Below are 27,721 nucleotides of genomic sequence, written 5' to 3' on the forward strand. Positions count from 1 at the left end.
AGGGGAGTTACACATTATCCCCTCGAGTAAATAAATGTTCGTCTTATTCTCCCGTGTATGGTTTCCTGTAACATTCTACGTGATTTCCTGACATCTCACAGGTGTTTTTAAACATAGTTTAAAGTTTCTTGTACACCAAGGTTTTCGGTAATTAAGTTTGCCTCAAACACTGAATTGCATTTGTGAGAAATATACAAAAAGAATGAAAACTAACAAAGAAGATTTTAAAAACATAAAGCTATCAGATCTAACTCTACCTCAGGAATTTTCATCTTTATTGCTAAGTATTGTGTAAATGCCTTAAACTGAGTTTAACTTAATAAGAAAAATAGTTTCATCCTATCAAGAATAAAAATAATTCAACCCCAATGATAGTTGATTCATTTAAATAAGAATAATTTTCACTACAAGTTTAGAGAAAATAAAGTTTCATGTAAGGGTAAATGTTTCGAGTTCAGGCTAATATTAAAACTAAACGATCCTTTTGTAGTTCATGAGCATGGTGATTGGGTGTTCACACGCTTGTGTGAGATGTGCCACCCTCAGAACCTTGCTCCGACATCGGCACATTACCCATCTGACCTGAACTTGGCAAAATTAGAAAAATTAAAAAATTACAAAATAAAAGAACTAACCAAGAGGCTTTACCCAACAAGACAAATGAAAGCACACAATGATAGTCATATTTCAGTGACAGTCTCCGCATAAAATGATTTTGGTATTATTTTACCGATGATTCCTGGATTTTGTGTATCACCTTCGACGTACATAAATGTTTTAGAATGATACAAAATCATAAAGATTACCTATTCTCTACCTGTTGCTAAAGTAGAGAATTGTTATAATAGGGAATGAAATGTTTATCATTATTTGATAGAAGATTGTAGAGCTTTCAAAATCTCATAAACAACCAAAGAAAAATCATTCGCATTGAAGTTTACCACATGCAACTCTTGCTGTGGTAAAGGTAGGTGTAGATAGATGATGAAAAGCTAATGAGATAGATAGATAGATAGATGATACCAACACGGGTAGTTTAGTAGGCAGTTAAAAAGCTAGGTAGAGAGACAGATGGCTGAATACACACGTATCTAAGAGAAGAAGCAGCTGAAGTAATACACTCTGAGAACGTTTTAGAAACACATATACTCCCAAATACATAAGTAAGTCTGTAACGAACAAAAAGAAACAACTCAATGGTGGTGAAATGTCAATACTGAAAAGTGGAAATATTACAATGAGTGTGTACGGGCTGAAATTGGCTGCAAATCTCAAGAGGAATTACACAATATCATTTACAGTGACCTCGAGATTTTAGTTCTTCTAAAGATAACTATTCTCCAATAATTATTCTATAGGAATGTGTGGGATATTTATTTCCCCTGGATGTGTCATTTCTTTTTCTCCAGACTATCAATACTTTCCGCAATCAAAGAACACTTTCTTATTAGTGAAATGATAGGTGTGATATTTTCTGATAAAACATCTATGTCTATAAAATGGCTAGAAAGTAATGCCCACCTTTCCTTTGGGACCATTACATAGATTGTCTGTAGCTTGCACGTAATCTCCAGGTTTCCTGAAATATTGATTGGAGTAATGGGTTTTTTATTGATGTGTCAGTTTTCCACAAGACAAATAAGAGGTCTCAGGAACCAAACTGAATGCGCTGTGGAAGCTACTAATGAGGGGGTCCTTATGACAAGGAGATAAAGTTAGAGGGGTCTGGAGGTCTTCCAAATCATACTACTAAATCATCGACTTTTGCAATCAGTTGGCATCTTCAAAACCATATCCTGGGAGGTTCCCTGGTTGCTCCCTTTTCCACTTTCAAGCTAAGTCCAACAATTCACATTCCTACTTTTCTCTTCCTCATCCTGCCTTTACTCAAAATTTCGCATGTCTAGCCTGAGATTCCTGTTCTCCTCGTCCCCTCTTAAACAAAGGTTATTTATCTTCTCAAATATGTTATTTCAACTTATAATTTCTTAACCAGAATTCAATGGCTGTCTAACAAGACCATATGCCACTCTTGATAGAGATATTTTGGCCCTGAGCCAATAATTCCTCAGCCTGGGGTCAATAAAAACATTCCAGGCAGTTGGTCCTCCTATTTTCTGTCCCACAAGGGAACAGAAAGCAGTAAAACACATTGTTATTTAGAGATATTTCTCTGTACTGACTTGTGAAATGATGTTTTTACTCTTTTCTCCATATTTATTATCTGTCTAGACACTAAGAATATAGATATCTTTTATTCCCAGAAGTTGTCTGCTGAATATCAACTGCAGATTGTGTGTGTGTGTGTGTGTGTGTGTGTGTGTGAGATGTGGCTGTGGGTGTGTGGTATACATGTGTATGCACTTATAAACATGCATACATGCACACATATATGTGTGTGTGGAGAGAGTTAAGGAGCAGTAGGGTAAATTATTCTTGTAATTGCAAATCCTAACACTTGATCCTGAGCTGAGCCTCTAGCCACTACTAAATTTCAGATCACATTAATAACATTGCTTTTCAACGCTTCCTTCTTAATCTCTCTTAATATCCCAGGAATAGACTTGTTAAATATTAAAAGGTTAAATTTCTCTACTGGGGGCAAGACAGAAGCCAGAGGAGAGAAATTCTGAGCATAATAGTAAAGTCAAAGTTAATGATTCTCTGATTTCACAAAGGTTAAAACCCACATTCTCCATGTAACAATGCCTTAAAATGCTCTCCAGTCCTCATCAATCCTGACTCACTACCCACTCCCCCCACCCACAAATGAAATATAAACTGATTAATATCAGGAGCTAATAATGGAGAAGTCTCTTTATATTAAAAAATTGTCTACCAACTTAGTCTACCAACTTATAAATATGTCCTATTGGTGGTGAGTAGATTAATGTCACAATGTATTAATAGAATATTTCATTTCAGTGTTGATCTTGCTTTCTTGCTTTGTGAAAGGTTCATTTCTAACCCAATTTTGTTCACACATTTTGTCTCTTTCCTAGAATAAATGTTAGCATTTCTGCCTTATTGGTTTGCTAAAAGTGCTAGCTCTGCAATCACCAGTGTCCTAAGACTAATGCTTTACTGGACTTCAGGAACCATTTTATATAGTTATCACCATGTGCTGCTGTTTAAAAAAAGAAAAAGCCATGCCAACATTTGTATAGCATGCAGAGACCCAAAGAACCCTATGTGGTGCTTCTTATTCTGGTTTGGGCTATATAACAGCTTCTGATGGATGAAAACCAAGCAAGTAATTTTGCTTTACCAAATATCTCTCAATGAAAATGATCATTCTATTTGCTTAGAGGAAAAGAAAGGAGGTCCAGGGGATTTTTTTTCAATGATGTCTGTCTATTCACTTAATCTCTTACAAAATAAGCTTGCAAAAATCTGAGAGCTAATTGTGCCCACTCCCAGTATACACGTTTTATTTAAATACATCAATAAGCCACTCACCTGGGAAAAAACAATGTGACTTTAATACACAAACATATATATGTCTATATGATCTTTGCCCATATGAATATGATCTTATTTTAAAAAAACAGAGACAAGTGAATATTCAACTTTATACATTTAAACTTTCACTCAACCAAATATGAACACTTTTATATTTCTCATTGGAATCTCTATTACAATATAGTTTTTCTGATAAGGTTACATTAAAATATGTTAAACTAGTTTGTTATTTTCAGACACGCATGCTATTTCTAATTCTCATAATCAAAACAAAACTTAGTGAATATTATTTCATATAAAGGCATTAGTAGTGCCTAAGAAGGGAAAATTTTGCATATGGGATACTTTACATTTTTTGGCACAATCACTAATCCTGGTTTTATTACATTTGATAAATAATTGTCTTTTTAAAGGAGAAATGTAAAATGACTGATGTCTTTATTTGAATTATTCTAAGTATGAAGTGAAATATGTTTTAGCATGATTAATTGCTATATATTTTAGCCTTTCAAACTGTGTGTGCTCATTAACTTTTCCAAGTTTCAACTGGAGCATTCATTGTTTTTATACAACTTTAAAACTGGTTTACAGCTGTTAGATATGTGACAAACATTTTTTTCTTTTGCATTTTATGCTTATGCTTCATTTTGTATCACATTCAAAATGTGACATTTTGATTTCTACCAACTAGTTTCTGTTTCTATTATATTTTTATTTGTATCCAATTTTGAAATTGTCCATGAACAGGTACATGCATGTTCTAATTTATATTTGGTGTAGTTTAATTTAGCTTTTGTTTCTTTTATTTTTGATGTTTGCTCATTTAATGTCTGAAATTTACATTAGTGTAGGATGTAAGGTAGGCATCAAAATGTGAATAATCTACATCCTCTGGGAAGCTGTTCTGTTTTTTAAGTTTTTTTTCTAGTTTTCTGAAGTTAGAAGACCTCTGTTAATTCCTATTAATCAATATATGTTTACTTGACTTTTTTCAACCAATCAATGTGTTTACTTCCTTTATAAGACTCCTTTTAATTAAATATTTACATTATTTTTACATTAATTTGGTATACATCATCTTTATACTCGTAGAGATTTTTGGCATTGTCAAAACTTTTGTATACCTCAGTAAAATTTATATGAGTATTAGAATTTTCCCGTTTTTTTTTCAAAGTTACCTATATTTTTTATTCCAGAATGGAATTTGAAACACATGATCTTTTTCCTGTTTTACTATATATAATTAAAATGCACACCAGCTGTCTTAATATACATATATTTAGTGAAATAATTACTGTAGTGAAGCAGATTAACATATTCACCTCACATAGTTACTTTTGTGTGTCTGCAATTAGAGCACGTAAACTCTACACTCTCAGCAAATTTCTAGTATAAAATTATTAACTATAGTCCTTATGCCATATACTGGATCTCTATATGTATTCATCTTACATAACTGTACTTTTGAACCCTTTGACCTACATCTCCAGATTTCTTCTCCCTTCCTGCTCCTGTAACCACGGTTGTACTCTGTTTCTATGTATTCCCTTTTTTAAAGATTACTGAATATAAAAGGAGCATGATCTGGGCACAGTGGCTCACCCCTGTAATCCCAGCATTTTGGGAGGCTGAGGTGCGTGAATCACCTGAGGCTGAGAGTTCAAGACCAGCCTGACCAACATGGAGAAACCCCGTCTCTACTAAAAATACAAAATTAGCTGGGCGTGGTGGCGCATGCCTGTAATCCCAGCTACTTGGGAGGCTGAGGCAGGAGAACTGCCTGAACCCAGGAGGCGAAGGTTGCAGTGAGCCGAGATTGTGCCATTGCACCCCAGACCGGGCAACAAAAGCAAAAATTCCATCTCAAAAAAAAAAAAAACAAGAAAAAAAGGAGCATGCAGTATTTTTCTTTGCCTGGCATATCTCTCTTAGCATAGTACCCTCCAGGTTCATCTATATTGTTGCAAATGGCAGGATATCTTTTTTTAAAAGACTAAATAATATTCCTGTGTGTTATACATATATTTATACCACATATTAAGTATATAAATATATATACATACATTATATGTATATGTACACACTTAAATGTATATATACATATATATATACATGTGCCACAATTTCTTTATTCATTTATCCATCAACAGACACTGAAGATTTTTTCAAATCTTGGCTATTGTGAATAATGCTGAAATGAACATAGGTGCTCAGATATCTTCATGTGGTGCAGATATTTTTTAGGGTGTATTTCTTATTTGCAATTATTGTCATTATGTAAAATCATTTAAACATGTTATCTATCCACATTTTCCTGTAATAAACCTGACGTGATCACATTTTAAAATACAATTTTTTTTTGAGATGGAGTCTCACTCTTGTCACCCAGGCTGAAGGGCAGTAGCATCATCTCAGCTCCCTGCAACCTCCACGTCCTGTGTTCCCAAGTAGCTGGGTTTACAAGCACCTGCCACCATGCCCAGCTAATTTTTTTGTGTGTATTTTTAGTAGAGACGGGGTTTCACCGTATTGGCCAGGCTGGTCTAGAACTCTTGACCTCAGGTGAATTTTGACTTGTAGTTTTGGAGAGTACTTGTGCAGATTAGCTACCTGGGTATATTGCGTGATGCTGAGGTTTGAGGTGTCATTGATCCCATCACTTAGGTAGTGAGCGCAGTACCCGACAGTTACTCTTTCAACCTTTGCCTCCCCCCTCCCTGCTTCCCTTCTCTAGTAGTCGCGGTGCCTACTGTTGCCATCTTTATCTCCAAGAGAACTCAATATTTAGCTCCTACCTACAAGTGACAACACGTTATGTGTGGTTTTCTGTTCCTGTGTTAATTTGCTTAGGATAATGGCCTCCTGCTGCATCCAGGTTGCTAGAAAGGACAATATTTTATTCTTTTTTTATGATGGTGAAGTGGTTATCCAATCCACTGTTGATGGACATCTAGGTTGATTCCGGATCTTTGCTATTGTGAATAGTGCTGCAATGAATGTGCAAATACATGTGTCTTTCGGTAGAATGATTTATTTTCTTTTGGATATATACACAATAATGGCATTTATTTATCTTTTTGGATATATACACAATAATGGCATTGCTTGGTCAAATGGTAGTTGTACTTTTTTTGAGAAATCTCCAAACTGCTTTCCACAGTGGCTGACCTTATTTGCATTCCGACCAACAGTGAATAAGCATTCACTTTACTCTGTAGCCTTGCCTTGTTGTTTTTTCACTTTTATTAATCGTCATTCTGACTGGTGTGAGATGGTATCTCACTGTGATTTTGATTTGCATTTCTCTGATGATTGGTGATATGGAACATTTTTCACGTTTGTTGACTGCTTACATGTTTTCTTTGGAGAAGTGTGTCTTCATGTCTGTTGCCCGCATTTTAGAGGAGTTATTTGTTTTTTACTTGTTGAATTAAGTTTCCTTCTTTCTTTCTTTTTTTTTTTTTTGGCAGAGTCTAGCATTTTTGCCCAGGCTGGTATGCAGTGGTGCGATCTTGCCTCACCACAACCTTTGCCTCCTGGGTTCAAGTGATCCTGCTGCCTCAGCCTCCTGAGTAGCTGGAACTACAGGCATAGGCCACCATGCCTGGCTAATTTTTGTATTTTTAGTAGAGATGGGGTTTCACTATGTTGGTCAGGTTTGTCTTGAACTCCTGACCTCATGATCCACCTGCCTCAGTCTCCCAAAGTGCTGGAATTACAGGTATGAGCCACCTCACCCGGCTGAATTAAGTTTCTTATAGATTCTGGATATTAGAATTTTGTTGGATGCAGAATTTACAAATTTTTTCCTCATTCTGTAGGTTGCCCGTTTACTGATAATTTCTTCTGCTGTGTAGAAGTTCTTTAATTTAATTAGGTCCCTCTTGTCAATCTGTATTTGTGTTGCAATTGTTTTTAAGGACTTATTCTGAAACTTTACTGAAATCTTTTATAAGTTCCAGGAGACTTTTGTCAGAGTCTTCACAGTTTTCTAAATATAGATTCATATCATCCGTGAACAAGGACAGTTTAACAACATCTTCTTTACCTATTTGAATGCCTTTTATTTCTTTCTCTTGCCTGATTGCTCTAGTTAGGACTTCCATATTCTAAAAAACACATGATGAAATTTAAATTAATATTTCATTAAGAGTTCTGCCTCTATATTGATCAATTGGCCTAGGCTATAGATTTTACATTGCATTTTATTTTTCAGATTTTATGGCAATTAAGAATATAATATAGGGAGAGTTGTTCTTATGTAACATTAATCAAATGCTTCCTTAAGAGTTGAAATAGTTTTCTTTTAAATTAGCTTATATTTTCACCTTTAATTATAAACTATTCCTGAAAATATTTTAATTTCATTTTTCTCATTCTATCTTTGGACTCTCTATTTATCTTTTATCTCTATTATAGGTTTATATTTTATATACAATAGTCTACTGTTTTCAGCATTTTAATCATAATATTACACATAAATTAACTTATAATGAATAATATTTATGGTCTGCACAATGTCTGTAAGGCCCTGTTGGGTTTTGAAGGTAACATCTCCACACCCAGTAATCCTGCTCCCGTATAGAAGATGATGAGGAAGGCAGTCAACTCTGCATGGGGCTCAGAGCAGAGAGAGGCTGCTTTCTTTATTATACTAGGTAGAGATGTGTACATTTTACTGGTCATTTCAGACAAACAGATATTTATTTCCAAATTAATGATATAGTTCATCTCTTTTATTCTTATTAATGTTATTATCATTTGTTATTGTTTTCTTTTGTCCTACTATCAAGTTCATTAATTAACTTTTCCACATTATTGAATTAAATACTCAGGCTATTTTCTATTCTGTTTTATATAGAAATACAAAATTTGATGATGTTAATATTTCTAGGTGTTTGCAAAGTGTGCTATGTGCTATATAATTTGAAATATAGTATTCTTATTAATATTTTTTAAATACTCATTTTTCAAATACCTAAAATATACAGGGCTTAAAACCTAGATGATGGGTTGATGGGTGCGGCAAACCACCATGGCACAGATATACTTATGTAACAAACCTGTATGTTTTGCACATGTATCCCAGAACTTAAAGTATAATATAAATAAATAAGTAAATAAAATAAACAAAAATAGTTATGATTTGTTTCACCTGAGTTTTTCAAGAATATGTTTTGGTGTTTGGTAAACAAATACCAAATACCAAAACACTTCCTTGTGTGCATTTGTGTGTGTGTGTGTGTATGTGTATGTGTGTTTTCCTGTTTATCTATAGATTTAATATAATCCCAGATAAAAATAAGAACAGTTCCTATGTTAATACAAATTAGCTGATTTTACAATTTCCCAGGGTAACTTCTAAACTGCTGGTAGTTCAGGTCATTTGAGAAGAGACACAAATACAGTTTTAACAAAACCAAATATTGAATGTTCTCACTTACAAGTGGGAGCTAAATGATGAGAACACATGGACACATAGAGGGGAACAATGCATACTGGGCCGTTCAGAGGGTAGAAGGAGAGAAAGGATCAGAAAAAATAACTCACGCATACTAGGCTTAATACTTGGGTGATGAAATAATCTGTACAACAAGTCCCCATGACACAAGTTTACCTATGTTACAAACGTGCACTTATACTCTTGAAATTAAAATAAATCTTAAAAAATTATAATTTTGTTTGAGAAAGAAAATTTGGGGATGCTAGCCCTTTGCTACATACTACAAATGAGGAAATGTCTGCTGCTGTGAGTCATGTTATATAATTTGTTAGTTATAGAATCCCTGTTAGTTACATATCCCCCCATCCTTGCCTGCTCTTCTGAAACAGAAAATATCCCTATTACCACTATATTTTCCTACATGTCATCCTCACTTTTCCCCTTTTGGTGAATTCATAATTGAATGGATTCTTCATCATTTTTCTTATCTCTCCCTTTCCTACTCTTCTTTTGTATTACTGATTAATTTTTTCCAACCAATAAAAAATTAAATGAAACAAACACAGGTTTAAGAGATTTAATTGGGGAAATTCCTTTATAGGTCAGTTAATGAGGCTGGAGACAGTCTTCTGTCTGTGATAAAGGTCAGACATTTGTGAGAGTGAGGCCAGATGGATAACTGAATAAGAGGCTCAAGATTGCAGGACAGTTCTATGAAGGTTTTGGTCAGTACAAGGATGAATTCTCAAGCTGAAGTCATCCCTTGGAAGAATGCCACATTGTGCAGCAAAGGGGCTTGTAAGGGTCCCATTACCATGCTCAGCCAGCCATTTGATGAAAGTATGACCTTTGTGAGATTATGATTACAACTCCCAAAAGGAGGCTACTGAGACCTTTTTGTGGCCACCAACACTATGTCCTTGATGCAAAGATCTACTGCTCTATGTAGACTTATACAGCAGCTTCATGGTGTCTATGTTTTCTCTTCCTAAAGTGATGCTTAGAACAGGAAGATTAGCAGAACAAAATACAACCCTTGTCATGTCACTGCATCTGATCTCTTGGTCACAACTGGCATTTATCCTCTTTCTCCCACATTATTTATTCAGACTTCCTCTCAACCTCAGATATTACCTTGGTAGATATTGGTGGCTTGTCTGGTGCTGTAATCCAAACATTCATTTGTGATGTGTCTGAACCCTGGGCAATCATATGCTTCTCAAATCAGGGTTGTCGCACCTGCCCATTTCAGTTATAATGGCCCAGCTGAGTATACGAAGTACCTAAATGTATCACCCGGCTTCCACACATATGCCTTTTTGCCCTCATCATGTCAAAAAAGCCATGATGGTGAATTAACTTCTCATCTGCTGGTCCATGGACACAATATCTAAAGAGATTCTTGCAATATTCCCTTGTAAAAGTGTGTCTTTTAAGGGAATCCATACCTCCAATTCTTCTAGAAGAAGAAGAGCACAAAGTCTTCCAGCTGGTAATTGGAAATTGTGGTAAATAGAAACTCTCCTGTTTCTATCTCTTGATTCCCAGACCCATATATCATTGTTATTTAAGATACAATACTACAAAGATGTCTGTGATTTAATGCATATGCAGTCAATCTTCAGAATCCATGGATTCTGTTTCTGCAGATTTAACCAAGCACTGATCAAAAATATTCAAAACAAATATATACAGCAATTCAAAATAACACAAACAAAAGATGTAGCATAACAATTTACCTAACATTTACATTGTAGTGTGTATTACAAGTAATCTGGAAAGAATTTCAAGTATAAAGAATGTCGTGAGTACATTATGTGCAAATATGACCCCATTTTATATAAAATGCTTAAGTAGCTACAGATTTCGGTACCAATCCCCTGAAGATACTGAGGGATGACTATATTGCATTCTAAAGGCTAGCATTCTGTCCTTTAGAATGCCACCTGCACACATGGGCTCAGCTGTGCTTTTTAGAAGACTCTTCATATATTAAACGATGATAGCTTCTTCTGGATGGTGCAGTATGTGATATGATCATTTGACACTATGGACATGGGTCCACTTCTGTCCATTTTTTGCTATCATGTGGATGACTTGATTTGATTCGCTATCGTATAGGATGCCGTACCTATAGAGGCATTCCATAAGCCTCTTGATGATGCTACTGATTGACGTGCTGCTTTAAATAAAGGCAAAAATTCATAGATAGAGATAGTCATACTTTCAAAGAAAAATTACAGTCCCAGGATGTAAAAAGTAAGGCAGCCAACTTGCCATCGAGTGGCCATTGGTCTCTTGAGAAATACTACTCTATTAGGAGTTTAGCATTAAACTCTGACAAGTTGCTATCAGGCTGGGCACTCACGTGCATCAGTGACTAGATTCACAGTGATAAGTGGGCTAGATTCACATTTATTCTGTGGATCCCACATACAGTGTCCATCGGTTTCACCATGGCATTCCCTTCCTGTGCCCCTGTACCAGCATAGGAGAGGTCAAAAACAAACACTGGTTATTAGCAACAGTCTTAAGTAATGCTGTCTTCTTGGTTGCTCAGTTCCTTCTCTCTGGTGACACTCCCTGATGAGTAGTGATCTATAATATAAAAACCTCACTCTTTATGGCCCCCTCTATGTTCATCCACACTATTTTCGCCAAGACTTCCAAGTATCTTCTTACCTCCGGCCACTTTGTTTTGTACACAAGGTGTATGAACAGATGCATTGCTTGCAGCTTTGAAATTGTGAATACTTTTCTCTTTACTGTCAGTTGAGACCATGCTGAAATGGGATTGAAGGGCGGCAACCACCAGTTTTCATCTTGCACCCACATACTGAGATAGACAACTCGTAAACCAAGTGCAGGCCTTTTTCTCCACCTGCAGATGGTTGAATGTGATCTCTTGCTCTCCAGTGAAGCCCAAAGTATAAACTAGTGAAGGGTCATAATGAAACTGTTGGGTGAGAGGAGGGTCCGTGATATTCGCTCATATAGCTTACTTATTATGCCTCCCTTCTTGTTCTATTAAGGCTTAATCCAGATACACCTTTCCTACTTATTATGGTAAAATCCTGGGCCTGACACAATTTGTGATTTATGAGGTCTTACAGAACTGGACTCATAATGGGAACTTTTGTATACACTGTAACAGAGCACTACGAACAAACATTCTGTCTCTGCTAGGGCTGTTTCTTAAAAGGAGTATAATTTCTTGGTGCAGATAGATGGAATTGTTCTCAAATTAAAAAAATGTTGTGATGCTCTAATTGGGATTTGCTGTAAGCTCCATGTTGTATATTTTTCTGCTACAAATGACTCACCATAGTATCTGCTGAATTGTATGACCCAACCCATAGAGCTACCCACACTACAGCTTGGATCTTCCAAAAAGCCCTTTCCCGGCCTGGGGCCCACTCAGAGTTGACTGCCTTCCTTATTACTCACTGTATCATCCAGAGCAGGATTAGTATGGCGAGGAATTCAGAGCACAGTAATATGTCTTTCAGTTTAAAGAGGAAGTCACAGCACGCTCTTGGCCCCTGGTCTCCTAAAAATGGATTAGGTTTCCAATTATTCATAGACTTTATCTCACTTTCTCTGGAGCTCATTTGTCTTACCGAGACAATCTTTTGCTTATCCTATCCAATTAGCATGCTTCCTCTGCTATAATTAATCATTATAATGTTAGTGGGATATTCAGGTTGTTCAGGTCTCTTCTGGCTATAACAGAAAGTGAGCCAGTTAACAGAGCCCTGACACAGAACTGCAAGTAAATATTATTGCCTGTCCCAAGGGAATATGAACTTTTCCTGATGCTTTTTCTAAGTGAAATAGAAATCAGTCAAGAAATCAATGTGCAAATGCCATATACCTGAGGTCTTATCAATGTACACGAGCAATGATGTCAGGCCTGGGAGCACAGCCTCTCCTACCAGGTTGCTCCTTTGTTGCACTTACGTAACAATCATTCCCAGGATTCACCCAGTGGCTGCAGAGGTCAGAGAAGTGAATTAAACAGAGACCTAATAGAGACCACATGACACCCCTGTAGCTTTTTATACTTTAGTTGTGGTATGGGCTGAACTGTGTCCCCTCAAATTTATATGTTACAGTCCTTTCTTTTTTTTTTTTTTATAAAAGCATTTTTAAACTTTATTATTAATACTCAGGACATTAGGAATTTCCAGATTTTTTTCAGTAGCATTTGTAGAACCACTTTTGATAACAAATACAGTAGTTAGGAATATGCATCCAATTCAGAATGCATAATAATGTTTATCCTGAATTCTTTCCGGCTAAAAACAGGGCTGGCGCTGTGATGAGATATAGAACGAGAATCTACAAAAAACACTGTAACATGTTTGTTTTTTCCCAGAGGCTACATCCTCTTTTGCTGGAATACTTTATAAAAACATATTAAAAAGTAAGGCAACAACTCCAAACAGTCCAAGCTGTTTGCTCAACTCTTTTCCCAATTAGCTTTGCATGGGTGTATTGTTTAGTGTTTGTCTTTATTTCAAATGGTCCAAAAGGATGTTTTTCTCACATTTGTGAAACATCTGTGGTATGTGTGTTCAATGATATATGCAACTAATACTGGTCAGGTACTGAAGCCTGTGATGTCCCAGTGCCTGTTTTCAAAGGATTCAAGACATTGATTTGGATTCCGCATAAACTGATGCGTGAATCCAAAATTCCCTTTCCTACTGTGTTTATCACCTCTTCTTTTTTAACTCCTAATTTTAAAACTAAAGGAGCACCAGGACTACCTGGTTACTGGAAAGATGTTCACCCCAGTAAACAGAACTTTTATCAGGGACCTTTATAATTCATGGCCCCATTCCACGTGGACATTCAACTCAGGAAGATGTGCAAAAGAAAAAATTTCAAATTACAGTCAAGTGATCCAGAGGAGGATGTTATACAAACTTATGAGGAAATGACAGTCTTTTTTTCCTTTACTATAAATACATTTAACAGCTTAGCAGAAAGACAAGCTAAATTTAAGATTGTTCACATTTGAAAATTGTGAATCATACTCTCTGCTAGTGATAAATAAGGAACTCCCAATAATGGAATTTTAACATAGCAATTTCATCAACAGATCTTTGAAGACCGATTTGTTTTTTAGTGAGGCTTAGAACAATGATTATGTTTGCAAAGTTCTGAGAAGTCCATCTACTGTCCAAACTTTGGATTGAAGTCCTTGTTTTTTTTTTCCTTTACTTAGAGACAGGTATATACAGTGCTGTTGTAATAATGAAACAAATGTGAAATCTACTGTAAAGTTGCACAATACAGAAAACTGTGGCTCCATCTTCTACTACATAAATGTATGACTCCACAGGTTAGTAATGCTGTTGTCATTATTTTTGTTAAGTTGGAATTATTCCATCACGCCTAAGACCTCTCTTTAACTCTAGATCCTCCAATTTTTTCCACAATTCTTCACACTCCTTTTCTTTCTTTTTCTCATTGTATGTGGCTGTCAGCTCGTCAAACATGGTGCTGTTCATTTCCATAAATGCCTTCAACACATTGTACACTGACGCTACAATAGCCGGATTCCAATGTTCTTTTGAAACCCTATAAAGGCTGGAAAACATGATGGGAGGGATGACGTTAGAGTTTTCTTCTATCAAACTCATGATGTATTCATTATTCCAGTAATAGAGTGCTCTTTCTGCCACCTGAAAATGGGGGCTAGATACACACTTGGCAATTTGTTTAAACAAAGGTTCTTGGATTTTAACAAATTGTGAAGGTTCAATCACATCCAATATTTCTTCCAGTTCCCCAAGGAACATGACCTCTTTTTGACTACATGTTTTAGGCCAAAATTTCATTAACCCCCTAATAACTGGTTCTGTGAGTGAAGGATCTTTCTCCAGAAACTGTACTATACAATATGCCAGCTGTGCATGGAAGAGTGATAAGCTCCTGACAGTGTGTAAGGGGATCAGCACTTTCACCAGAAACTGTTTGTGTTCTGCCTTAAGAGGTAAAGCAAAGCCATTGATAATACTTCCTAATGTTTCCAGCAGTTCAGCTACACCATTGAAGTGTTCTGTTTCATAAACAAACCTTAGAAAAATATTGCAAATCTGCTTTCGGATAAATGCTCTAAGACCAAGAAACTTGCCATAAATTCTGTGTAAAACTGTTTTTAAGTAGTCCCGTTCCCGAGGGTCTTCGCTGTCAAATAGCTCCAGAAGCTGTAATACCAATTTCTGATCTATATATTTTTTGGCAATGCTGGGTTGGAATTCTTGGCTTTCCAAAAATCGTATGAGAAATTCATATACAAGCTGTAAATGTGGCCACGATGCCTCAAGGGTAGGTTCATCTTCTTCTGGATCAAATTCATTGCTGTCGCTAGGAGGGAGAGTTCTGAATATATTGCAAGATACCATTCTAACTACTTCAGGGTAAGTCTGCTCTGTCAAACAGCCTCTGCTTATTGTAATGTAGTCCACCAGTTCATTAAGAGTGGAGCGCTTGTATTCTTTCATTTTAAGATCAGATAGCGTGTCCATGAAGTCAAAAATGACACAGCACTGCTGAAGTTTCTTTAGGAACAGTTCAGGCTGCTCTGAGGATGGAACGTCTTTTAGCAGCAGCAGAGGTGTTAACTCAATAGGCTTGCCTTGAGACCTAAACTGCGAGGAACTTTGCGACCTCTTCTGTCTGGCTTTTCTCACGGACTTCCGAGAAAATCCGTCTACTTTATCCACTGATGGAGGAGTAGTTGCTGCTGAAGACATATCCCTACTTGAAGCTTCTGAGGAAGAATCCGAAGACGATCTGTGGCTTGGAGGGGCCGGAGACGGGCAAGGGGGCCGCGGCGAGGACGGGCGGCGGGACCGGGACGTGCAGCGGGAGGTCCGGGAAGCTGCGGGGAGCCTGGGGCGACGGCTGTCCGGTACGGCGTCCCTCCGGTTCCGCGGCGGCGGAGCCTCTAGGCCTCACGGCCGGACCCGAACCTCAGCGCTCCGGCGGCGGCGGCGGCGACGTGGGGAGGGGGGAAGGGAGGGAGGAAGACTGGATCTGCAGCGGCAGCAAGAGAAGGGGACCAGAGGAGGAGGAGGAGCTGCAGGAGCTGGAGCCGCCGCTGCCAGAGCCACAGTTCGCTACCCTCGGTGGGTCGCAGTCAATGCCCCTTTCTCTCTCCTATTGTCAATATCACCGGGCGGCTGAGTCCATGGCACACGCGCAACCCTACACTCCTTTCGATAGCAAAGAATGTGATTTTATTTGGATAAAAGGCCTTCAAAGAGGTACGTAAAGTAAAATAAGATTCTAGGGTAGGTCCTAATACAGTATGAACGTTGTCCCTATAGGAAGAAGAGATCCAAACAGATATGTGGTACACAGAGAAAAGATTGTTTGAGGACAGAGACAGAAGATGGCCATCTGCAGGTCAAGGAGAGAGGCCTCAGAAGAAATCAAACCAGCTAACACATTGATGTTGAACTTTTAGCTTCATGATTGTGAAAAGGTAAATTTCTGCTGTTTGAGCAACCTGACCTGTGGTATTTTGTTATGGCAGCTCTAACAAACAAAGACAAGCCATGATAGTAAGTCTCTATCATTAGCCGCATCCATAAAATACGATGTGTGAGTTATCATTTTGGCTGGGGGCAGGGAGCCATTTCTATTCAGTGTTTCTCAGGGAGATAACTCTTATCCCAGAGGCCAATAAACTAATGTGGGATTTAAGCAAATTGTTAACTAAATCAATTCCAATTAAACATTTGGAAGAAGAAATAACCACTGAGTGGTTACTTAGACCCACTTAGTTGAATATCAGCCAAGTTCATATTGCAAGGATTGCATTATTACCTTGCCCTTCTCAGCTCTGACTCTACCAGGAGGCCCAGGATGATGCTTTGGGGCTCTAGGTATCAATGCCCACTTAGACTCTATGTATAATAATATAAACTATCCGGATACGCCACCTTACTAGAGGGGTCTTCTACTCAGGGACACAGATCCTTCTTCAGTCCATGGTTGCTGGGTCTGGAAATAGGCTGAAGCCTGAGAACCGAATGAAGGAATATGACTTTTTGTTTGGGTGCCTGCCATTAATCTCTTCTTCCTAGGTTCTTACCTGTTACCTCTTACTATGGGCGTGGGTCCACTTCTGTGTTTTGTAGATTGTTGTTGGCTACATGCCTACTTTGTTCTTAGAAACTTCATCCACGCTTTTTGAACCATTTTCTCCATTCTCTGTGCATCAAGCTTACCTATCTTTATGGTGTGACCTTATGGTTTCTGGTGTTCAGGCTCTCATCGCTAGGCTTCTTGGTGGCCTTGTCATTCCTTGAGTTTTAACAATTCCCACTTATGTAAATGCCTCTCCTTTCATTGGTTCTGATGTTTGGATAATTGCTGCTATTGAACTTCTTAGTGGTGCCACTTCCCCTATCACTGGTGCATTCCTGAAGGCCTTAGTGAATTGTGCATGCATTGAGCCTTCCTGTGGAACATAATCCTTGGGTGGCTTTTCTGGGTTTATATAATATTCCTATTTTAGCATTCCAAATTCCCTTAGCCTCTTTATTCTTTTGACACCACTCACCTTAGATATGTTTCTTTTCTAGCCTTCTCGGAACCTCTCTAGTGGTAAATTTGCCCCATCCACTGGATTACGTGCCAGATATCTCAAAAAATTCCCCTATTTCAGTGAATTAATATTTAATCTACATTTTGCCCTTCTTAATATGGCACCTTTATAATCCAATCAATTCATACACTCTGGTTACCTACTGAAACACACTATTTCACTTTTGTAGCTCTGTTAGTGAATAATGTATTTCCTCCATCATCAAGCCTAGCATATATTCAGTAATGTTATGTTGGGATTTAATCCTAGCTATTGGATTCTAGCTACTGGAGCTTGATGTCAGGAGAGGAGGTGGGGAAATCTTATTGGTGGGACACCTATTGACTTAACAAAGAGAAGTGTCTGCAGTATCGACCAACACTGGGTATGCTTTTGTTCTTACTAAGAAGCTGTCAGCTCTACAAGTTCTGAAGGTATTTACCCCTCTCATGTTGCAAGAGCACAGGAGTTTCCAACCACAGCCCTGATTTTAACATGACAGACCTGCTTTGAGCATTTATATTTCACATGTAAATATCTCTGAAACTCTGTGACTCAAACTATTGATTCTTCGGCTTCTTGGGCCATCATCTGTTCTTTTACAGAGGATAAAGGGTCTAATATTTAGCTTATAACAATTAATGGTCTGGGCACGATGGCTCATACCTGTAATCCCAGCACTTTGGGAGGTGGAGGTCAGTGGATCACCTGAGGTCAGGAATTAGAGATTAGCCCGACAAATATGATGAAACTCCATCTCTACTACAAATACAAAGATTAGCTGGGTGTGGTGGTGGCGTGCACCTGTAGTACCAGCTACTCGGGAGACTGAGACAGGAGAATTCCTTGAACCTGGCAGGTGGGGGTAGCAGTGAGTTCAGATCACGCCATTGCACTCCAGCCTGGGCAACAGGGCAAGACTCCATCTCAAACAAATCAGCAACAACAACAACAAAAACAATGTTCCACAGCAGGAATCAATTTGACATAATAATAATGAGTCTAATCCACCGCTTATGTAATAATCACTGTTTGCCCCATATTTTTCAAATGCCTAAACTATTGCACCCCAAGTGGCAGTTTCTCAAGCTAGATATTTTCTCAAGTCACCTGTGAACATGAGAATTCTTTAGCAATTTGGTCACCACCTTTTTCCAGAAGCTATCAGTCACTATGTACTACTGAGAAGGGCATTTTATTGGCTTCCAGGTGTGAATGAATGAGTCAGTGCCAAATCCCTATCCTGTGGTCTATTTCCCTGGATCTTCTGAGAAGGAGGAAACAAAGATAGGAGTACATGTACAGGAGAGTTATATACATGGAAATGACTGTGAAGAATAACCAGCTAAAATATAAAGAAGGCAGGGAGAGCCACCTAATACTAGTAGGTGTTCATCAGTCAAGGACAGGGGAAAGGAAGGAGAGTTGGATAGGAAGAAACACAGACTGCAACACAGTTTCAAAGCAGGTGCAGCCAGGCTGAAAGGGAGCCATGGGGCCCACATCTCCAATTGGTAGCATCTCATGTCTTACAGGAATGAAACTTTATTAGGCTGGGTTGCTTCTAGCCATTGTCTGGGAGAAGCCTTTGGAAAGTGGGACCACAGTGTGAAAGTGGTGATGGATTCAGAAAGGCAGAAGCAGGGACCATCAATCAGTAGTAGCAGGAGATCTGAGAGGCATATTTTCATGGCTTTCCAAGATTCTGTCTAATGTTCAATAGAAAACTGTTTAAATTGGAGTGTCCTCCATTCTCCCAGAGTCCTTTATTCTCTTTTTTGATTAAAGACATTTTAGAGAAGCCCTACTAAGTTTTTTTTCTACATACGTCCTACTTTGTCTTGAAGAGAGATGCTATAGCATCATCCTTTCTCCTGTAGAGCTGGTCTCATTTTCAGACAGAAGTGTCCAGGTCCTAAACCGGCTTTTGTCTGGAAACCTGGCAAGGAATTACAACTTTTTGTTTTATTAACTTTCTTCAATCTTTAGAGAATCTATTTTTTATTTTCTTTTGTTAAACCAAATTAACAATAGTGCCTTTAAGGTCTGTTAACCTTCTCCATAGCTCTCTGCTGCCCAAACCCCCTGGCTGCTTCTCTGACCCTATTATACATTAAAATATTTGCCTCCTTTTGACTCTGAATGACCCACCCTATATATTTATCAAGTCCTATTATCATCATTGCTGTCAGTAAGGCCAGTTTTGCAATAGCATTTCCTCCATCAAGCCTGGCCAATAGACAAAAGTTAACTTCTTAGTGATGAGAGTAAAAAAAAATTTCTAGATCCTATTACATTACTGAAGATTTTTCAGATGACATGTAGATGAAAATATTCAAGTAGTAGCTTATTTTGAATATATTCCTTTTACTGTCCCTTTAGTGGCTATCTCTCTATTTTGTCCCTGACATCATCAAACTATGTTTATGTTCTCCACAGCTCTCTGCTGGTCAAGTCTCCTTGGCTACTTCTCTGATCTTGTTATACTTAAAATATTTATGTCATTAAAATACTTTCTTGTTGATCTTAAGTAAGCAGGAGAGAAAAACTGAGTGAATTTATATGACAAATTATAATCAATTGATTGACAAATTCTTAAATTATGACTTTTCAAATGAAAAAGATAAATACGTAATGCTAAGTCAACTTGAAGTTATTGAGAATGTTAAAAAATATGATGTCTGAAGGATTCAGATTTAGACATGGTATTATATTTAGAAATACATATTCTGATGAATTATAAGATATCAGAAAATGTCACCAACCATTTGAAAAGTAGTTTTTAAGTCCTGAATTGGTATATTCCTTAAAAGTCTCAGGACAGGGCAAGCTGACCATTAGGTGAAGTGGATCATTACTCATTGCAGTATATTTGATCTATATTTACGAGTTTAGTGCCACTTGCTCAGTTGCTGCTTCTTGAGATTTGGTAACTTGCTGTCATAATATTAAAAGCTTATTTTTTAAAAAAATATTAAAGATAAGCACCTAAGAAGTTCATCAGAAGCAATTCACAAATGTGTCAATAGACAGAGAGATAAATGGTATCAAACTATATTGAACTTTCTATGACCCATTGGACTTTCTTTTTTTTTTCTTAATTGCATTTTAGGTTTTGGAGTACCTGTGAAGAATATGCAAGATTGTTGCATAGGTGAATACATGGCAGTGTGATTTGCTGCCTTCCTCCCCTTCACCTGTATCTGGCATTTCGCCCCATGCTATCTCTCCCCAACTCCCCACCCCCTGCTGTCCCTTCCCTATTTCCCCATAACAGACCCCAGTGTGTAGTGCTCCCCTCCCTGTGTCCATGTGTTCTTATTGTTAAACACCCGCCTATGAGTGAGAACATGCGGTGTTTGATTTTGTGTTCTTGTGTCAGTTTGCTGAGAATGATGTTTTCCAGGTTCATCTATGTCCCTACAAAGGACATGAACTCATCATTTTTGATGGCTGCATAACATTCCATGGTGTATATGTGCCACATTTTCCCTGTCCAGTCTATCATTGATGGGCATTTGGGTTGGTGCCAGGTCTTTGCTATTGTAAACAGTGCCGCTATGAACATGCATGTGCATGTGTCCTTATAGTAGAACGATTTATAATCCTTTGACCCATTGGACTTTCTTTCGAGTTTTGTATCTTGGCCACAACTTATTTGGAGACATTGAGCAAGTCACAGTTACTTTTAACCCCCATTTTCTTATTTTAAGGTAGAGCTTCTTTTATGCCCCTTCATTCTACATCACTCTTTACTCATTAGTTTTACTCCTCTTCCCACCCTTGCTGGTAAAAAGTATATAAGGGTATTGAAATTTAACTCTCCATCATCCAGTTTCAATCCAGTATATGCCATTTCATCTCTCAGTATATATTTACTGTTTTTATCTTCCGATTTTCATAAAATCTACTGACTGCCAGTCACTTTGTATATTGTATTACACACAGTTCCTTGTGATATGGAGCACCTTCTGATTTTGGTCTTCCCTATTGAAAAAGTTTTCACAAATCTAGCAGTACCTTCATACTTTAGTAAAAAATCAGCTGTTATATTATCAGATATTGTATAATCTATTTGTGAGATTTGTGAGATATGTTTTTAAAGGTTGTATTATGATCTTGTTTCAGTGATATAATAGGGACAGATTAACTTACAACAATAGATGGTACATCTTGCTTCACATTTCTCACAGACAATAACTCAGAGACCGTCGCTGCTGTATTAAGAGAATATTGATGTGCTAAGAGTAATTCACACACATTTTGCTGTGTGGAAAAAAGTCACCTGTAAACACAAGTAATTACCCTGTAACTTATCAGTGGTCTCTTCTTGGACCTATTGTATCAGTAAACCACCAAGTGTCTTTTGGGTTTGGGTTTACTGTTCAATTGTAATACACACACTCTCTCTTTCTCCATATATATTTATATATATTAAATATGTGTTTCAATATATATTTTAGTGGATATGTTTCAAAGATTTCTCACATATCCTGGCCCAATAATACTTTTCATTTCTATTTCTGATTGTGTGTGTATGTGCGAACTGAATCAGATTTTGACACTGAACAGGAAGATAACAGGATTTAATCAATTGGAAATATAACAATCTTGGTATTTAGTGGTCCTTTTCACTATTTAGTAATGTAATGTTACCAGAAAATGAGTTATGTCTAGCCTCATAATCTTACTATTATAGTTACAGAGTATGTTACTTAAATACAAGATAACTTTAATAATTAAAAATCATTTCTCAGCTACTGACTTAACAAATATTAATTTTACAGAAACAAAAAGTTTGATTGAATTGTGATGGGATATGCCACCTAAATGTGGTACAAAATTACTCCAACACTAAAAATGTTTGTCATTAAAGAGGAATCTTATGTTTCTTGTGTGTCTAGGAGTAGCTATATTTTATGTGAAACAGCTTTCAAATATGTGGACACGGTTTGAAAAGATCATTCATAAATATGCATAAGCTTTGTGAACTTGTTTTAGACCACGATTTCTCACCTTTGGCATTATTTACATTTTGGACTTGGTGATTGTTTTTGTAGTGCAGCATCTGCACTGTTCATTATAGGATGTTTAATAGCAGCCATAACCTCTGTCTGATAGATGCCAGTAGCAGCAATCCAACTCTGACAAGCCATGGTGTCTCCATTTACAAATAGTCTTTAGCAGACCAAAACCGGCCAGGTTAAGAATCACTGCTCCAGATATATTTATATACATTTTTCAACTGAGCCATAATGGGAAATTATTTCTCTTTGAATCTATCATCATGCTTTTATCATATGTAAGATGCAGACATAAGCAAAAGAGAGAGTGATTCAGTAGGGAGAAAATGGCAAAATATTTCCATGAAAATTAGATTTCTCATCTCAGAAGGGAGTTGTATATATTTTGAAAACATTTCTAATTATTTTAACTGTCACTCATTATATGTTGCCCACGATCTGTTTCTCTCTAGAGATTTGTTGACTTTTAACCCTGAAATAAAATTAAATATTTTTTATTAACAAAGCTCAAGGACCTGTGTGCTATTTCAGGTCCTCTGAGTAGTATTTGCCATGTTAACATCAGATGTGCAAGAGGTTTATAGGGAAAAATGTCTGTAAAGGAAAAGGAGGAGGCAGCTGGAAGAAGCAAAGTGAATCTCCACACCAAGATGCACATCTGACTCCTGCAAAGGAAAGAGGAAATAAAGGAGGCTTGATAAAAGGATTCTCAAACAGATCTAAGTTTTCTGCTAAGTAATTGTGAAAGTTACCATTTAGAGGAGTCCTGCATCTTACAGAAATAGACCTGTCTCAGTATACTCACTATAATTAGTCATGGGCTGCGAGGTGCCTTAGAGAAAAGTGTAGACTGAACACGATGTGGGGGAAAGAGTCAGAAGACAGCACCTGGTGCCATTTGTCTGTGATGCTGCTTAGGCCTCATCAATTTCTCTCTCAAGCTCCTCAATGCACATTGAAGTGCTATCTTTTTTTCTGATAAAACCTGTGTCTTTATTTTTGGAGGAGAAGAGGAACAAGAGTGTTGAAAAATTAAATACTTTAAAAAATATTTATAGAGGTAAATATCCAGAGTTGCACTATCTCACGCAACAGCCATTAGAAACGGGTGACTATTTAAATTAATTAGGATTAAATATTATGAAACATTTAGTTCAGCAGTTGCAGTAACTACATTTCAAGTACTGAATCACCATATGTGGCTAGCAGATACTGTATTAGAAAACACTGACTGATAATGCTTCCATCATGGTAGAATTTTCTATTAGACAGCAGTGATCTAGAGAAATGGAAGCAAGATGGTCTACGTGCCTCAGCCTTCCAAAGTGCTGGGATTATAGGCATGAGCCACCACACCCAGCCTGTAAATGTTTTTAAATTGTTACATTTTCTTGCTACATGAAAACTTTTATTGATATATAACATCCTTTGTCTTTTGAAGCTTTTTTGATTTAGTCTATTTTGTCTGATATTAATGTATCTATTATCTCTCAGTTACTTTTTGCATAAAATATTCTTTTATATTCTTTAACTTTCAACCTTTATGTATCTTTGGATCTAAAGTAAATCTCTTGTACACAGTGTAGTTGGATTATTATTATTTTTTTAAATTTATTCTGCTAATGTCTGCCTTTTAACTGGAGAGTTTAATCAATTTACATTTAAAGTTCACTGATTGGAATGGACTTTCACCACATTGCTGTTAGTGTTATACATATTTACAGTTTCTTAGTCTCTTGTTTCTTGCATTACTGTCTTCTGAACTTAGCTATTTTTTTTGTTGTAAAATATTAAATTCCTTTTTTATTTCCTTTTGTGTATATTTCTTAGCTAGTTTATTTATATAATTTACCAGGGAAATTACATAAAATATCATAAAGTTTTAACACTTCAATTTGAATTTATACCAGTTTAACTTAAATTAAAAATTATATTTTTATATATTTAGTTTTCAAGAACATAAACTTATAATTTCATAATGCTTTAATCTCTTAAACTATATATATATTAAAATATGGACTTACCAACCAAAGTTTCAATAATACTAAGTTTTAGACTAATTTTTTTGAAATAAATGCAAGTCTTTTAAATTATGCAGAAAACCAAAGGTGTATTTATACACCACTGTTATAGTAACACCAGTTTTTACAATTACCCATGTATTTGCCTTTGCTGGGATCCTTATTTCTTCATAAGGCTTTGAATTACTTTCTAACATCCTTTCATTTCAACCTGTAAGATTCCCTTTGCCATTTCTCACAGACAAGTCTTTTGAAAATGAACTCTATCAGCTTTTGTCTATTTAGAAATGTCTTTATTTCTCCTTTACTTTTAAAGGACAGGTTTTCTAAATATAGGATTTTTGCTTGTCAGATTATTGTTGTTTTGTCTTTTAGAACATTTAATATATCAGCTCGCTCCCTCTTAGCTTCTAAAGATATTGATGTAAAATCTGCTTATGTTAAGGATCCCTTGTACCTGTTAAGTCCTTTTCTCTTACTGCTGTTAGGATTCTCTTTGTCTTTACTTTTGACAGTTTGATTATGTATTTCAGTGTGTCTCTATGAGTTCATCTAATTGGAGTCATTGAGCTTCTTGGATGTTTATATTCATGACTTTCATCAAATTTGGGAAGTTTTCAATTATAATATCTTCAGATAGTTTGTAGGTTCCTTTCTTTTTCTCTTCTTTTTCTGGGGCTCTCACAATGCATGGCCTTGATGGTGTTTCACAGGTCCCTTAGGTTTTGATCACTTTTCTTCAACATTTTGTTTGTTTCTATTGTTCAAGCTCTGTTGTTCCTACCATCCTATTTCCAAGTTCACTGATTCTTCTGCCTGTTCAAATCTGACTTTGGATCTCTCTAGTGAATTTTTCGTTTATATTTTTGCACTTTTCAGCTCCAGAATTTCTGTTTGGTTTGTTTTTAGGTTTTCTATCTGTATGTTGATATTTTCACTTTATTCTTACATCACTTTCTTGATGTACTCCATAGTCTTCCTTTTCCTCTTTGAGCATTTTTAAGAAAGTTGTTTTAATTTATTTGACAAATAAACTTATAATTAAGTCTTTTTCATGGACAATTCCTGTTATTTTATTTATTTCATTTGCATAAACCATATATTTTCATTTATTTGTGCACCTTGTGATTTTTTTCATAGTAGTTGAAATCTGGACATTTGAATCTAATAACGTAGTGACTATATTTTATATCCTCCTACCTTCCCTAGGGTTTGCTGGGTTTTGGTTGTTGTTATTGTTGTTTTTTAAATTGTTGCATGTTGTCTCTGTGCCAAAGATCAGACTGAGGTATACACTTAAGGTATTTTCAGGTCTTTCTGAACCTTTGCCTTCCCGTAGGCATGTTCAGTGACTTTCTAATTTTCCCATTGTATGCAGTTGCTTTTAAAGATTCTGGTGTTCAAGGTTTGGTTTTCAAAAGGGGTATGAGAGAAAATAGAGATGGAAACAAACCAAAAAACATATAGGCCCTTTAAATACCATGAAAACTGTTTCAGATGGAGTGGGTGAAACTTGCCACAATGCAGGGAGATGCAATACAACAAATGCCCCTTTTTGTCTAGACCTCTGTGAGATCTGTGTAAAATAGAGCACAGACCTCTGGTACTTGGAAGACAGGGTCTTTTTTCCCCCACCCTGACTCTGGCATGATTTGTGTAACCTTCTCCAAAAACATGTTCACAGCTGATCCTGGGGCAAAAGGGTGGGGGATGGATGGCAGCTACTATGCTAAAAGGTGATGCTGACTGAAATTAACTTCAATTTATCACATATTCCTTTCTAGGAACGTGCAAGGCTCTATGAACTCTAGAGTTCCAAAATAAGTTACACCAGACATATTCTGCCTGTACAATTATTGTTTAGGTAGGGTCACAGATTTTAGATGCTTTCTATTCCACCATCTTCTATGAATTCTTGACAGTTCATTTTTAGTTAAGAAAATATAATGGAAATATTAGATATAGGAACACTAATAATTGCCACTCTTTTACCTGTATACTAGACATGCAGTATTTTACTTAGTACATAGATTACTGTATAGAAGCCTTAAAAAAGAACCTATGAGACTGACTATAGTTTTATCATTACTTTGCAGATAAAAACATTAAGAAAATAAAATAGAAGATCCAGTTTTTAAATCAAGGTGAAGTTTTTTCCAAAGTCTATACTCTTATTTATGGATATAGTGTAGATATCCTGGTTCAGAACTTGCAGACTGGATGATGTTTATCAGTAAGTCTCTGATCTGCTTATACTAAATACATTAACTGAATTGGGTGCTATGTTGGTTATTTTCAAGAAATGCAACAGTAGTGAATAATGTCAATTAAAGAGTATATGGCCATAAAGAGTGAATAATGTCAATTAAAGAGTATATTGCCCAAAGCTTCCTTTGACCACTAAGTGTGTGTTAAATGTCCATTACAGAGATTCTGTTTTGCAATGATAGCAGTTCTCATCCATATTATAGCAGGATATTTGCATTTTTGTCTCATCTACATCTTCAGATACTAATCTAGCAATAGGGATGAGTGTCGCACAGTGCAAGGAATGTAATAAGCAAGAAGCAAATATTTATTGATCACAATTGAACTAAGCAAATGAAGTCCTTACTGTTTTTCCAATTATTAGCTAACAGAAACTTTGTGAAGTATATCTTTTTATGTTTGAGAGATATATACTTAGCTTATTCTATTTTGCTACCTCATTAAAACCAGAGATATGAGTTGACTCCTGAAAATTCAAAATTCAAAATATTTTAAAGCTAAACACTATTTTTGAAGATATGTATCTGTATTACTATCTATCTGTCCATTTATCTACCTGTGTTGGTCTGTAGGATTTTGAGGTTTTCTGAAATTAGACCCAAGATTGGATAGTTTTATAACCTTCAGTAAATTCTTATTTGCATATCACACATTGGGGAACAAAATGTAAAACCACCTGTCTTAGTCCATTTTAGCTGCTATAGTTACCGCTGACTGCATAATTTGTAATAAACATACATTTATTTGGTTCACAGTCTGGAGTCTGGGAAATCCAAAAGCATGATGCTGGCGTCTGGTTAGGGCCTTCATGTTGCATCATCTCTTAGTGCAAGGCAAAAGACCAAGTGAGGGCAACAGCAAGTTAGCAAGAGAGAATGAAATTTGCTTCTGTAAC

General features: G+C 36.6%; 1 protein-coding gene, 1 long non-coding RNA gene and 1 other non-coding gene across 3 annotated transcripts; 2 read left to right on the forward strand and 1 right to left on the reverse strand.

The window, feature by feature from the left end:
• The first annotated feature begins 478 nt into the window (after positions 1 to 478).
• On the forward strand, positions 479 to 583 carry LOC135276496 (small nucleolar RNA U13). The gene has a single exon (XR_010344027.1). It is a non-coding gene; the product is annotated as a small nucleolar RNA U13 (small nucleolar RNA).
• A 13,450-nt stretch (positions 584 to 14,033) lies between these two features.
• LOC135273425 (serine/threonine-protein phosphatase 2A 56 kDa regulatory subunit epsilon isoform-like) lies at positions 14,034 to 15,687 on the reverse strand. The gene has a single exon (XM_064372599.1). It carries the CDS (start codon positions 15,670 to 15,672, stop codon positions 14,284 to 14,286), a length of 1,389 nt encoding a protein of 462 aa, XP_064228669.1. The 5' UTR covers positions 15,673 to 15,687; the 3' UTR covers positions 14,034 to 14,283.
• A 494-nt stretch (positions 15,688 to 16,181) lies between these two features.
• Positions 16,182 to 27,496, forward strand: LOC135273427 (uncharacterized). The gene is made up of 3 exons (XR_010341231.1): positions 16,182 to 16,406; positions 20,626 to 20,667; positions 26,655 to 27,496. It is a non-coding gene; the product is annotated as an uncharacterized LOC135273427 (long non-coding RNA).
• The last annotated feature ends 225 nt before the right edge of the window (positions 27,497 to 27,721 follow it).

This window comes from Aotus nancymaae, unplaced genomic scaffold (assembly GCF_030222135.1).
Source record: "Aotus nancymaae isolate 86718 unplaced genomic scaffold, 86718_ANA_hifiasm-v0.15.2.pri h1tg000001l, whole genome shotgun sequence".
Taxonomy (NCBI): Eukaryota; Metazoa; Chordata; class Mammalia; order Primates; family Aotidae; genus Aotus; species Aotus nancymaae.